The following is a 13,828-nucleotide window of genomic DNA, read 5'->3' on the forward strand; positions in this document are numbered from 1 at the left end:
GTAGGCTTCCCCTTTCACTGTTTCATCAGCATGCTTTTGCGCAATGGAATGGCGACTAAGCCAAGACTGTCATCGGGAGTTGAGTTCAGATATGTCCAAGGCTGATTCACCCAGGAATAGGATATATATAGATTGATTGTTGATCCAACATCGGGCTTAAAATTTATTTCGTCTTTCCATTCGTTTTCATAGTCTCCTCGACCGGCCTAGTCTTGTGCTTCATTTCGTCATGTTAACTGTGCCGGCGCCGCGTTAACGCGTTCTGATGCCGTTCAACTTCCTCCAAACGCTCACCCAGCTCACGAAGCATTGGAATCCCATCCATCAATATTCGCTCTTGATCTCGCATCCGTCCGTCCAGACCGATGACGACGACCTTCTCTATCCTCCCTTCTTCTGTGATTCTGAGTCGAGCAACGCGTCCATCGGCCCAGATGATTCGGATTTGACGAGCATCTACACTCACAGCGGAGAATTCGCGAACACCAAAAAGACCGACTGGATCATGGGAGGCCCCGTCGTCGTCACTCCCATCCATGTTTTCGTCTTCGGGGTCATCATTATCGTCGTCGTCATCTGGGATATTTTGTTTCATACTTTTGGAATCTTCGTTGGGGTTGGGGATGTCATGAGACTTTGCCTTTGGAATCGGGAGTCCAAGTTCCTCGCGCAGCAAATCGATCGCCTCTTGTCTCAGTCTCCAAGCAATCAGGTCGTGACGGACTCGCTCGACAAGCCCATGCAGATCCTGTGTTCTTGGACCGTCATTGTCTCCTTCATTATTTGCTGTTGTCATGATTGAATCCTCTGCACTTCCGTACCCTTCGTCCGGAAGCGGTAGGTATCGCTTCTCATAGTCCTGCAGCGGGACCAGCGCGGGGATTGTGTGGCGGTGGATGCGTAGGTCGTCGTCACTCGTCCTGCCGTCTCCTGTCCCGTTCCTATTCCTGTTCCCATTCCCATTCCCGGTCCCGGTTCCGGTACCAGTACCAGTTCGTACACAGAAGATATAGTAAGGACTATCGAACCGGCCGGTACGGTCGCATATGTCGATCCTGATTCCTAACAGGGGATTCTTGGACTGCAGTTCGGGACTGGGGTCGTGGAAGGGGAACGATGTCGCGCCGAAGGCTAGGCGGTGGACGTTGTATTGAGATCGTGTTGTTGCGGTCTCAAGAAGGGCAACGATATTTGGATTTGGCGCGGCGGAGTCGGCAGTGTCTCGAAGTCGGGATAGACGACTTTGGACTTTTGTCGTTGAGAGGAGAGAGGAGGCCAAGAGTTTGCGCCGCTGAGTCAAGGCTTGGACTGCGGTGGTTGAGGTAAGTTAGTCTATTTTAGCCACTCAGAGAGTCTGGTTGACGAAGCTGAAGTTTAGGTGAGGCTGTGGATGGAGGGCGGCAGGCATACTTTCGGCTCTGACTTGTGCGATCTCTTCATCGAGCGAGTCGCTCATGGTTTCCTGGACCGAGTTACTTGATATAGCAGCCGGAGGAGACGCTGCGAGAGCCATTCTCCTTCTTTCTCGTGGTCTGGGCCGTGGGTAGTGGGAACCTTTGCTGGCGCATTCGCTGTGTCCAAGCGAAATGGTTCTACCGAGGTCAGTAGTAGCTCTGTCTACTATCGCATTTGTGTGTTTGCAGCCATTTACGCGAGACGCGTCGACGATAAGAAGACGCGCCGTTTATCGGGGGTCACGTGCAGTTTAAGGGATTTGTGTTCTAGCGGCTGTCGCTAAATGGTCAAACAAAAATGCTAGACACATTAAATAATAATCGGGGGGCCACCTGGCGCATCCTCAGCGGGCCATCAACAGGTACAACGAGGCCCAACTCTACATCGATCACCATGACCCTTCAACCTTGACAGGCTGTTGGTGGAGAGGAGGAAGATATGCAAGGAAAGCCTCATCTTCGAAGACCTTTTTTCAGTGATCCATGATCTCATCCCGCTTGGCCTGCTACGTTCCTGACTAGCACTGTCTTGTAACTGGCCACACTTGGTAGAGGACACAGAGTCCTTTTCTTTATCCACCCACTTACTACACTCTTTTTCGCCGCATGGATGCCTGACTCCATTGCCGAACATTTTACATTCCCAACTCACCTCACGCGCTCGTCCACCCGAGACAACACTGTCCTTCCCTACCACCAGAGTCAGAGCAGAATCAGCGCAACCGAAGATCAGCCCCGACGACTTCCAACCCAGTCTCGCGAGATTGAGCTGAACGAGTTGCAAACCCGACACAGCACCCACGGGGGATCCACACATTATCTAAGTCCTGTTGACAGTCGCGAAGAGGAGGAGGACTCTGAAACTGAGAGTTCCGAGCAAGATCACCTTGTGGTTGAAGGATCCCCGTCGCAGATGAAACGCAGCAAAGCCAAGAAGAGCAAAGACAAACGATCGCCTTCGCGCCCCAATTTGCGGATCGAGACTGACCAGAACGGCCATGCGGACAGAAAGGCAGACGGCGGTATGGACTCCCATATTGAGATGAGACGGAAACACGTCTCGAGCGACGACCCTGCCGCCAACGTGGCCAGAGTCATCAGCAGAGAGGATTTTACGCTCGACAATGAACTACCACAGACACCGCAGACGCCGGGGATGGTGACAACCAGTTTCTCAAATCTCCCTATCAAAGACAAGCGCAACTTTCTCCTGCTTGTGCTGCTCTACTTTCTTCAAGGCATACCCATGGGCCTGGCCTCGGGGTCGGTGCCCTTTCTGTTGAAAAGCTATCTTTCATACGGCCAGATCGGAATCTTCTCGCTCGCGATATACCCCTATTCCTTGAAGTTGTTATGGAGTCCAATAGTGGATGCGGTTTGGAGCAAACGGTTCGGACGGAGGAAAAGCTGGATCACACCCATTCAAACTATCTCCGGATTGTCAATGATTTACCTCGGAGGGAGGATTGATGAAATGATGAAGGCTGCAGGGGTGGATGATGGGTCTGGCGTTTGGGGATTCACGGGCTGGTGGTTTCTTCTCGTCTTCCTCTGCGCTACACAGGATATTGCAGTGGACGGGTGGGCCATCTCGCTCTTGTCGATCCAAAACATTTCCTACGCCTCGACCGCACAAACCGTCGGTCTGACGGCGGGGTCTTTCCTGTCGCACACAGTCTTCCTGGCGCTCCAAGCCCCGGATTTCGCCAATGCTTGGTTCAGAAACGTGCCCAAGGAGTACGGCTTGTTGACCCTCGGCGGGTACATGAAATTCTGGGGTTGGATCTATCTCCTGGTCACGGTCGGTCTGGCTGCGATGAAAAGAGAAGACAAGACCAATGATCGGGATAGCATCATGGACGTCTACCGCAGCATGTTGGCCGTACTCAAACTTCCCAACATCTTGACCATCATTGCAATCCATTTGATCGCCAAACTCGGCTTCGTGACCAACGACGCAGTCACAAACCTGAAATTACTCGACAAAGGCTTCGGCCAGGCCAACATGGCCCTGGTGGTCCTGATCGACTTTCCGTTCGAGCTGAGTCTGGGGTATTACGCTGGCAAGTGGTCGACCGAGTACACGCCTTTGAGGTTATGGTGTTGGGCGTACGTGGCTCGACTCCTCGCAGCCGTGTTTGCTCAATTCACCATCATGATCTACCCGAGCGCGCTCGATGAAGCGGTTCCGTTGTGGTATATGCTTGTGGTCATTGCCTCGCACGTCTACTCGACATTCATGAACACGGTCATGTTTGTCGCGGTATCTGCGTTCCACGCCAGAATTGCCGATCCGGCGATCGGGGGGACATACATGACGCTGTTAGCCACGTAAGTTTAAGTTTGAACAATTTCCTGCATGTGATGACTCTTTACTGACTGACATCCTCTCCAGCGTCTCGAACTTGGGCGGCACATTCCCCAAATTCTTCATCCTCAAATTCGTCGACCTCTTCACCAAAGCCACCTGCTTCCCACCCACCGATGTGGACGCTTTCACCAAAGCTCATCCAGACATCACCCCTGTTACGAGCCCGTTCAGCTGTGCCTTGGAGGCCGACAAGAATCTCTGTCTCAAAGGCGGCGGCAGCTGTGTTGTACAGCGGGATGGGTATTATATTACCAATTTCATCTTCGTCGTCATTGGAGCGGTTTTGTTCTGGACATATATAGAAAAGAAAGCTCTTGCGCTGCAGGCTCTGCCGCTACGGGCTTGGAGGGTGCAAGGCGACTACCGTCAGGTTGCAACGGGTTGAAGGTCGTGATGTCTAGACTGCGTTCTCGGTGAGCCATATCCTGCGAACAAGACTAGATGTTTGCACGGGTCAGGTAGTCAGTCATATGAACATGCGAATCTATGTGTTCGGCCGCCCTGCTTTTGAGACGCCGCTTCTTGATATAATCCAATTTTTGCGCTCCCACAGCTCCCAATCGCTGGAGTAATGCTTTGATCCTGTTACCTTCCAAGTGTGGTGGGTGTTAGGAACATGCACGTGATATCAAAATTCTCCGTCACGTGTACGGCTGAGTTCGACTGACTTCGGTACTTTGTTCGCAGAGCAGACAATTTGATTATTGTTTCTTTTTGTCCATCAAGCGGGAGATTCCATGTCCTATCAATGTAAAAGTTTAAAGGAAAACAGTATTGTCGTGCCGGAAGCAGACTGAATTGCAGTGGTCTAGGTCTCTTACAAATTCTTCCACCCTCTCAAGAACCTCTTTGCATCCAAGTTGACAATACGTCAATCCTCCATACAAGGCCTTATACAAGGCTCTGAACTATCACTTCTTTCGGGTTCCAGTCTGGAGCAACAGCACAAACACACACTTTTGCGCAACGTCAACGTCAACGTCATAGACGAACCACAACATCAACCGTGACAGCAACGCCTATCAATGTCTCAGTCCTCATTGAAATCCACCCCTCCCGCATCCTCGCCGTCCACCACAGTCACGACGCCGGAACAGTCCCCCGGCGCGGACGATGATATCTGGGATACTTCGTCTGATTACCACGACCAAGGCTTTGACAATTCTTCTCACCATCAAGATGCAAGCGATGGTGGGGAAGCCGACCGAGACCGAGGAGATTATGGATCTGCTGAGAACGGAAATGGAAATCCAAACGCAACTGGTATCCGGCCCCGGCGTGGCGAGATTCTAAGCGATGTCCCGTCCCTCCGTCGACAGCATATGACGGACGGATATAGAGAGGGGCTGTCTGTAGGCAAAGCCCGCGTGATGCAGGCCGGGTTCGACGCTGGGTATCCCTATGGCGTGGAGATTGGGTTGAGAGTTGGGAGGTTGTTAGGGGTGTTGGAGGGGATTGTGTCTGCTGCGACGAGTGCGGCTACGACTCCGACTACGACTGCGTCTATGAGTTCTAATGTAGGAGTGGACACCGGCCGCAGTCTGAGTGAGAGGAGGAAAGGAGGAAATACCATCTCCAGCAAAACATCCCATGTGTCCGATTTTGCAGGTTCTATTGGTGTCTCTGGGCCCGCTTCCGCTTCGAATGGAGCTTCTTCGACCATTGACAACAAAACGGATAACGCTTCAGTCGAGGTCCGAGGGAAAAGCGCACGAGAAAGTCGCAACGCCAATACTGCCGATGCGAATGAAGGTGTCGTTGATGTGCAGTTCGTGCGCAGACTATATGAACGTGCGAAAGACGAACTAAAGATCTCCGAGCTCTTGAAGGTCTTGGATGATGCGAAGATTGCTCAGCTTGGACTGGAAGATTCAAGCCAGCACCAAGAAGTGTCGACTCAGCTAGACGTCTATTCCAACCGAGAATCAGCAGGGATCACAAGTGGGAGGATAGAAGGGAATGAACAGCAAGAAAAAGGAAAAAGTCTAGATCTGGGCGACGAGGGACGTGGAGGCGACAAACCCAATAGTCCAGCTCCATCTCTACCGCAGGAAATTGAGACCGTGCTGGCGAAATGGGAGGAAATCGTGCTGGGAAGCTTGAGTTGAAGTCATGTCATCGGGCGGAGCAAGAATCTATGGAACTCGGACCCCCAAAAAAAGGAGGATTTCATTCTTCTGGTTCTCGAGGGACAATATCAATATCAATATCAGCCACCCCTGCGCAAAGCGGAGATACAACTCAGAGAGGATGCAGAACTCGGCTTCGGCGCTTGTGGCACTTATTTCGAGTCCCTCGGCGATTGCGGTTCGCCTGCAACTAACTATCCTGTTCTTGCAGAGTGTGGAGTGTGGAGTGTGAACATGGCAAGACACCACAGAGGCACACCCTTCGTCGTTTTCTCGGTCATCGCTTGGAACAGACCATTATCCTCGTCAAGAGCACACCGACGACGACACTGGAAGAAGAGACGCCGACGCAGACGCAACCGGGAAGACATTCTTCGACGAGAACTATGATACGGTACCCTGTCCAGCCGGTCAAGAACCGGTCTCCTAGACGGACGGACGGACGGACCGAGGCCTCATTGAGAAGACACTTTCCCAACGCCGAGAGATCAATGACCTTATTCCAAGAGTTGGACCGGGTCAAATCCTCAGCAAGGCGGCATTACCCTCCCTACTTCCTAGGTATCCACGAGAAAGACGGTCCAGTCCAGCAAGGACGGTGACAAGTCTGGTGTGCGTCAAGATAAGATCGCCCTCGCAGCCACCACCACCACCACCACCACCATGGGGATATCAATACGGCTCACCCATCCATCGCGATCGCGTTTCTATCAAGCAAGCAAGCATCAGATATCTTCCGACGATCAGAGAGGAGTGTGCGAGTGCAAAGAGATTCTCGCCCAAAAAGCCACTCCATATGTATCCTCACCCCAAAAGCCACCACATATACTTTCTTCCATTCATTCATACGCCACCTATGCCTGTCATGATATACTACTTCCCTCTCACTACCAAGCCAACTAGATAGTTGCATGACAGTCAAACCTGGGTTGCGAAGTAACTATCTTCAGTCAACGCCTCTACACGGATTAATGCACTCATGAATGATTTGTCCTTGAGGAAGAGATTCCATATTATACCTCGGAATGAAATGGAAACGGGTTTCCTATATTCTAAGAAGGACCGGTATGGGCGTATCTTCCCATTCCAATTTCGAATTGAATCAAACGCGAAATCGAATCCTCGGCTGAGCAAGCACTGCCATAGCATGCGAAACAGAGGGACAGACTGGAAGAGGCAATCTGGTGTCAAGATGCTGACGTTGAGATCACAATCGGATGGGAAATGGAAAAGCGAAAACCTCTTGAGTTTCGAGAGGATGGGAGGGGGGAGGGCGAGACATCATGAGGGCTCAACTGATGAGTTCAAAGTCGTGAGATCCATTCATGACACTAGCATGAAAGAAAGAAAGAAGCTATGAGGATGCGATTCTCAAACAGCGTGTGCTTGTCAAGTGCTGGTCTTCTTTAAACTCGTGTTCATTTCTTTGGACGATCATGTCAGATAGTATCGAAACAGGGAACGCTGGTTAATATCCTTGGTCGAACTTGAGCACTTTTGCTCCCAGCTAATGTCGTCCTGAATCATAAGATTCTCTCTTCGTATAGTAGCCCCTTTCCTTTTCGCCTTTGCCTTTGCCCGAGCAACCCATGTCGCAAAACTCATGCACAACACAACAAATCAGCAATACAGGGACATCCCCAGAACCGTGTCGAAGTTGATCTGCGAGACTGGCTCTAATCACTAGGCCCTCCTACCCAGTCCAGTACAACGCCCACCACCACAACTCCTAGACCCCAGACACCGGCGTAGCCCAGAGCGCCCGGGAGCTCGACGCCAGCGACCGTGCCCCATACCTGCACCACCGACTCTGTGACGAGCAGTGCCGTCAAGAACACCGTGCGACGGATCAACTCCTTCTGCCGTGCAGTATACCAGCCCCAGGCGTTGTAGTAGACGTGTGCTGCGAAAGATGCAGTGGCCGGATCGAAGGGAATCGCCGGTGGCGCGAGAAGGACGCTGCCAGCAGCCGTGGGTGGGGCGAAGAGGAACTCCATACACGCCACGCCGGCGGGTAAAAGGGCGAGAAGAAGCGTGGGAAGACCCGAAGGACCTCGATGCGCGGGTTCGAGCGTGCGAAGTCCCATGAAGTGCGTGATCAGCCATTCGGGCAGAAACGTCGCGAACGACGCCTCCAGCAGCACGGCAAAGATGGTGGTCGCAAGCAAAGACGTCGCGATGGCCGTGTAGGGGTCCGTCAAGATCGGGCGGTTCCGCAGGCTCGCTTTGGGCGCGGACCCAGGTTTGTGGCTCGGCGAAAGCGGACGGAAGAAATAGTATGGTAGAGCGTTTGCCAGGACTGACGAAAGTGTAGTCGCCGTCAGGGTGATGGGGCTGATTTCGTAGAAGAGGCCGAGGAGAATGCTTTGCGGTGTGAACAGCAGCAGGGAGACACTGGCGACATCGTACGCTAGAGAAACACAGGAGTCAGTCCAAAGGAATTCATCGTATCGACGCAGGAATAAGGTGAGCGAGACGCAACGTACCGTCAAATCCTCGGAACCAGTATAAACTCAGCTTCGCCAGTTTCCATCCCAGGAGGCCCACGATGACCGTGGTGTCCGGCCATCGCGACACCAAGGCCAAATCTCCCGGTGTGACGAACGACGCTCCTGTCTGGAAAGCTGCCTCGAGCAATGTACTCAGTACGATTGTCAGGGTGAACTTGCCCACCTCCTTAGCCTTTCTGGGCACAAGAGGTTGTGCGGCGTCGTCTGGTTTGGTAATCACCACGACCGGCGTCACTGGTCCCTGCGGAGAAGTGGTCGATCGCGAACGTGCCTTGCGCGTGGTCACGGGCGAGGGTGATTTGGATACAGGAGTCGCGGGAGGGAGCATGCCGCCGTTGACGCTGTCGCTGGTGCTGGAGGTGACGCTGGCGGATTTCGAGTGCCTGCTTCGCGGTGCCATTGCGTTCATTGAGACCACTGCTCGTGGAGGAGGCGGAGGAGGGAGAGGAGGGGGGCACGGTTGGTTAGTGTTCCGATTTGAGGAAGGATTGCGGTGAGTTGGAGGAAGCCGTGGAGTATGAAACTCAGTATCGACAGGCTTGACGAGGTGGAATGATCAGGAGGAAGGGAACGAGAGAATGGAGAGAGAGACTGATTTATGAAATCAGACGCGGTGCCAGTGTGGGAATGGAATATTGGAATGGGCGATTGGGAAGTGGAAGGGAATTGTCAATTGATTGATGAAATGCTGTGGCTGGCGACCGTGACCGTTCGTGGCATGGCAGACGCCTGTTTCGCGATCGTGACGTGATTGGTCCGAGTTTTTACCTATAAACGACGTCACAGACAGCAGGCACGTGATGGCGGACTATTTTCCCGACAATGCTCTTGTCTGACACCAAGCTTGGTCCCAAACGCCGAGGACGCTGTCAGAGCTCTGCCACAGCCTTATTGTCAGACACACCCATTTTCTGGCCAATAATCATGGGCCGAAAGCCTCCACTCAGAGAAGTGTTCAGGGGTGATTCAAGTGTATTTACCCTGTATTCTACCGTCAGTGCACGAGGTATAGAGCAGCCTCAGTGTCAAAAAGGGAAGAAGAGAGGTAGCAAAAGCATGATACTCCAGTATCGGAAGAGACAATCGGCATTTGGCATTGTCCTCTCAAACTATATGCCCATCCCTGGCAGGTACTGTGCATTGGAGCACTTTGTTCATGTCCATCAAGGGGGAAGAACCTCCAGTTTCAGCATGATGTTCTTCAAACTGGAAGTGAGCCTTGCCTTGTTGGATCCAAGGTCTGGCAACTTTGTCAAAACATCCTCCTCGTCATGTCAAAGGGAGCCAACAATGCAGCACGTCTCGCTCTAGAGCCATCTGCCTTTCTTTTCAAACAAAGCCCATTGATTGATTGAGAGTTCCTGAATCTCCCTCGGCCTGTACATCTCCTTTCATTCAATGACAACAATGAGTTTAGTCCATGCTTTCCTTTCTCCAGGTCAAAGGATGGCACAATGACATTGAACAGATCGGCCGTCTCTTTGTCGCGCTTCTGTTCATATGAGCTCGAAGACAGCAGCAAAGTCAGCCCAGCTCTCTGCATCTTCTTTCAATCCGCTGCACAGTCATGGCGTTCAACGGCAAACGAAACCCTTGGGAGCGAGATTCCAGTGATGCATCACCAGGTAAGCGCCGGCGCATTGACCTGGCTGGTTCCCAAGCTCTGACATATCCCACCAGCAACCCTGAGTCAAAGAACTTGAAAATCCCGTTTTACAACCAACCGAACTTGGACCTGGTAAGTATCTTCAGCTGCGTGGCGCCATTTCGAGATCGGTTGCGCGAAGCTGGCGGTCTCACAGCTCGCGAATATACTCGACTGCGTATGACTTGTCGCACAGTTGCAGAGCAATGGAGGCCGTTCCCTTATGGTTCACTGGAAGCTGACCCGAGAGACTCGTATTTTGCAGGACTGAAGCCGATCAAATGCGAAGAAGTGGGCTGTTTTCGAGACTCCAGCTCGGTCGCCATCCGTCGCTGCCACGGTAGGTACCATCCGATGGCGGGCATCTTCTCCGGCTGCAACAAGTCCATCTGCTTGCAATGCGTGTGGAAGGCCCAACAAGAACATGTCCATCGCAAAGCCAAACCCACCGAGATGCACTATTGCCGTCCATGCAGTCAGGATATTAGGCATGATAACCCTCACGGTCTCCCCCAGTGTCAGTGCGTCTTCACCATCGACGAGAGCATCAGCAATCAGGACCATTCGGAATGGCAGTGTATGGGATGCCGATCTGCCTTCTATCGTCTCCTGGAGATGAAAGCACGCCACAACCTCAAACACCTGGAAGCGGAAGGACGTGTGCTACCCCGTGACTTTCGAATCCACCAGGACAGCCCCGGCCTGGAGCGCTGGATCGCCAAACCTGGCATGAACAGAAACAATTGCCCATGTTGCGGCCGCTGGTATCGTCGAATTCTTGACAGCTATCCGAGAATAGCACAGTCGAATTGCCGCTTCCCGCCGCCTTCCATGTTGCGACGATGTATGGTGTGTCTCAATCAACGTAGGTGAGACAAGGTCGATGTGGTCAGACGTGCAAAGCTGGATTGGGTTGCAACACTCGGTAAGTATAATTCGGATGCATTAATCGTCGTCTTCGGGTGGATGATCGGGCTGGACCCTCATCTCGACGGTGCCAGTCTCACGTCCCTTCTGATCCCTCGTAGTGAATGAAAACTTTCCTCTTTGTTCCCCTTTCTGTTCGATCCACAAGTCCTTGAATGTGAGTTCCTTGGTACGGTTGAGACTCTCAATGGCCGAGATGCGATCCAACGTGGCCTCTAGGTATTCGTCGAATCCTTCCTCGGCACAAATCTCCTTGAACGCGTTCATCATGGGCACGCTGTCTGCACGCACCATGGCCCTGCTGTCAATAGTGAAGATATTGTCATGGTCGTAGCTCTGGATGAAATCAGCTCGGGTCATGACCTGGCGAGCTTTATAGAGTGGAATTTGAGGCAAGATGTGGCCTTGCTCATCGTCGTAGTTGGTGTCCAATTCCTTATCCTTTTCCACCAATGCTTTGGCTAGCACCATGGCCGCACTGGCATACTTTTGTTGATCCATCACGTCGTCATCCATGTCTTCCCCTAGAATACCACATCGGTTGAGGAACCACGTTTTCTCGGACTCGTTTATCTGATGGCACATCCTTATCATGTCGGAGCTCTTAGCCACGCGACTAAGGAAGTTCAGTCGACCTCCTACCAGGTCGTAGACTTCTTTCAGGATTTTCGGATCTCGTTCCTGATGAGGGAAGTATCTAGCTCGATATCGGTCCAAGGCGTCAATGGCACGATCCTTGGACAGGTCCATGACGGGAATGACCTCCATCCTCGTGGCATAACGTTTCAATCGCTCATAGACCCAGTAGTCGTCGGAATTGAAAATCATGGTGATGAGATTGGCCGCAGCCCATTGCTCAGCACGCTGCTGCATCAACTCGATCAAGTCGTTACCATCCTCGTCGTCGCGGATGAGATGGGCACAGTTGACGATGACAACAAGCGGCCCTTTCCGACCACTGCGCTTTGGACTCTTGTCGCGGTGAGACAGAGCAACCTTTTCCAGTTTGTTAAATGCCCGTTCGATGTCAAGCAAAGCCGTGGTGTCCCTTGGACCCCGAATGGAGAAGAGGGAGCCAATGTAGTCTTCATGGAACTCATAATTCAAGGCCTTGCCCAGTCGAATTCTGAAAATTTCTAGGTCGGCGTGGGCTTCAAACATGGACACTCCCTCGCCGTCAATCTTCTTCATAGCCTCCAGAATCATGGATGACTTGCCAGTCCCCTTCTCGCCTACCATGAGATAGTATCTTCCTCTGGATTCACCCTTGATGATGGCGTCGATCTTGGCCTGTTCAGGCCGTGCTATCCAATCCTCACTGGCCTCCTCTGCAGACTGGGTGCTGGAAGGGGCGCGGACGGTAGACCGAGGCGAAGCAAGATCCAGCATAGGATCTCCGGGGGCAAAGGCCTTTTCGATTTTGCGCAGGACAAGCGACTTGTAGTAAAGATGATAGGAGTAACCAGCCAGACCAAGCACGGCTATAGAGGCGAAAGTGGTGGCAGCCGTCTCGAAGATTTTGAACACGGTCGGCCCAGCCCTGGATTTCGAATCTTGTCCTGGCTTGGAATCTCTTGATGAGTCTTCTTCATCTTGGTCCGGTCCGGGCAATGTGTTCGTCGCACCAACTTGCGACGAGACATAACGTGTGGGTCTCCCAGCTGCCTTGACGCGACCTTTCAAGAGCGAGGGACCAATTCGCGCTCTGGCCATCATCCATCCCTGTACGGCTTTCATGACCATGCGCATGCGCATGCTTCAGCGACGCGCTGCAGACCTGGGGAGGAAACGCCGGTACCGCAAAATGTTGCTAGGGGTTGCGAACAAGGAGACAGATGGGCGGGCGGGACTAAACAGCAGCCACGACAACTCAGAAAGCGTTGAGTTCTTGAAGCTCAAGAGAGAGAAAACCAATGATGGAGGGACAGTTCAAAAGAGCGACGTATACACTTGGAAAATGAAAGAAGATGGGATGAGAGCCATCGCAAAGCTGCTGCTCTCTGCGTGGCAGTGTATATTGTGGGAGAAAGAAGAGCTTAGGCGGGCAACACGTGCCTGCGCAGCCCTATCCCCTCGGGCACCTACAAGAGCCAGATTGACCATCATCGGTGCTAATGGATGCCCAGAAGCTGAGGTTGAGCCGCCGGTGCTAGTGCTTCGTTTACCTGGAGCTTGAGCTTGGCGGCTTCTGCACGCCATTTCAACAACTTGAACTGGCTGCACAGTGCACTGCACACCTGAACACAGACATGTTGGACCTGAAGTCTGGGACACTCGGTTATATAAGACACTACCTACACACCTAGGTACTGACGGGGTATATAAGGTAGTCTTCACGGAGCACAGAGTGGATGTGCATCAGATCGCGTGACTCGTACGTAGTCAGGGGCACTGAGGCTTTCTCTCGGCCATTTCGGCGACAGCTACTACACACAACGAGGCTTTAATGGAATGATGAATGGGAGGATCGCGAGGAATTTCCGGGGGAACTCGGGTGTGGCGGCTGTTTCGACTACTACTCTGTACCTCGTAGATAAGCTGCTTGGGTTCGTTAGGTGCCTCGCGCCGCCTAAGAGGCCGACGGACGCCTATGGAGTTGCCAGCTCTAAGCGGGCTCCGGGCCCATCCACCAGCCAATGCCCGCTGTAGCTGATCATTTCCCCTGTGAAATTTTCTTGCTTGTCGCTCTAGTTTCCACTGACTCTTCCTGCCATCCGACCGGCCAATCAGCGGCAGCATATCGTGCTCCAACTGCCATGCTGCTGCTCCAACTCCAGAAAAATAATCCATCC

The 13,828-nt window shown here is 52.6% G+C and overlaps 6 protein-coding genes across 6 annotated transcripts; 3 read left to right on the plus strand and 3 right to left on the minus strand.

Moving 5' to 3' along the window:
* Positions 1 to 232: 232 nt before the first annotated feature.
* On the minus strand, positions 233 to 1,456 carry A1O1_05923 (uncharacterized protein; the record flags this gene model as incomplete). The annotated part of the gene is made up of 2 exons (XM_007726807.1): positions 233 to 1,308; positions 1,411 to 1,456. 2 exons carry the CDS (start codon positions 1,454 to 1,456, stop codon positions 233 to 235), a joined length of 1,122 nt encoding a protein of 373 aa, XP_007724997.1.
* A 608-nt stretch (positions 1,457 to 2,064) lies between these two features.
* A1O1_05924 (uncharacterized protein) lies at positions 2,065 to 4,210 on the plus strand (the record flags this gene model as incomplete). The annotated part of the gene is made up of 2 exons (XM_007726808.1): positions 2,065 to 3,785; positions 3,850 to 4,210. 2 exons carry the CDS (start codon positions 2,065 to 2,067, stop codon positions 4,208 to 4,210), a joined length of 2,082 nt encoding a protein of 693 aa, XP_007724998.1.
* Positions 4,211 to 4,850: 640 nt separating this feature from the next.
* On the plus strand, positions 4,851 to 5,933 carry A1O1_05925 (uncharacterized protein; the record flags this gene model as incomplete). Its single annotated transcript, XM_007726809.1, has 1 exon — positions 4,851 to 5,933. One exon carries the CDS (start codon positions 4,851 to 4,853, stop codon positions 5,931 to 5,933), a length of 1,083 nt encoding a protein of 360 aa, XP_007724999.1.
* A 1,697-nt stretch (positions 5,934 to 7,630) lies between these two features.
* Positions 7,631 to 8,864, minus strand: A1O1_05926 (uncharacterized protein; the record flags this gene model as incomplete). Its single annotated transcript, XM_007726810.1, has 2 exons — positions 7,631 to 8,364; positions 8,441 to 8,864. 2 exons carry the CDS (start codon positions 8,862 to 8,864, stop codon positions 7,631 to 7,633), a joined length of 1,158 nt encoding a protein of 385 aa, XP_007725000.1.
* Positions 8,865 to 10,031: 1,167 nt separating this feature from the next.
* On the plus strand, positions 10,032 to 10,982 carry A1O1_05927 (uncharacterized protein; the record flags this gene model as incomplete). The annotated part of the gene is made up of 1 exon (XM_007726811.1): positions 10,032 to 10,982. One exon carries the CDS (start codon positions 10,032 to 10,034, stop codon positions 10,980 to 10,982), a length of 951 nt encoding a protein of 316 aa, XP_007725001.1.
* Positions 10,983 to 11,054: 72 nt separating this feature from the next.
* On the minus strand, positions 11,055 to 12,791 carry A1O1_05928 (uncharacterized protein; the record flags this gene model as incomplete). Its single annotated transcript, XM_007726812.1, has 1 exon — positions 11,055 to 12,791. The coding sequence occupies one exon, from the start codon at positions 12,789 to 12,791 to the stop codon at positions 11,055 to 11,057; it is 1,737 nt and encodes a 578-aa protein (XP_007725002.1).
* Between the last annotated feature and the right edge of the window lie 1,037 nt (positions 12,792 to 13,828).

This window comes from Capronia coronata (assembly GCF_000585585.1).
Source record: "Capronia coronata CBS 617.96 chromosome Unknown acBCG-supercont1.5, whole genome shotgun sequence".
NCBI lineage: Eukaryota > Fungi > Ascomycota > Eurotiomycetes > Chaetothyriales > Herpotrichiellaceae > Capronia > Capronia coronata.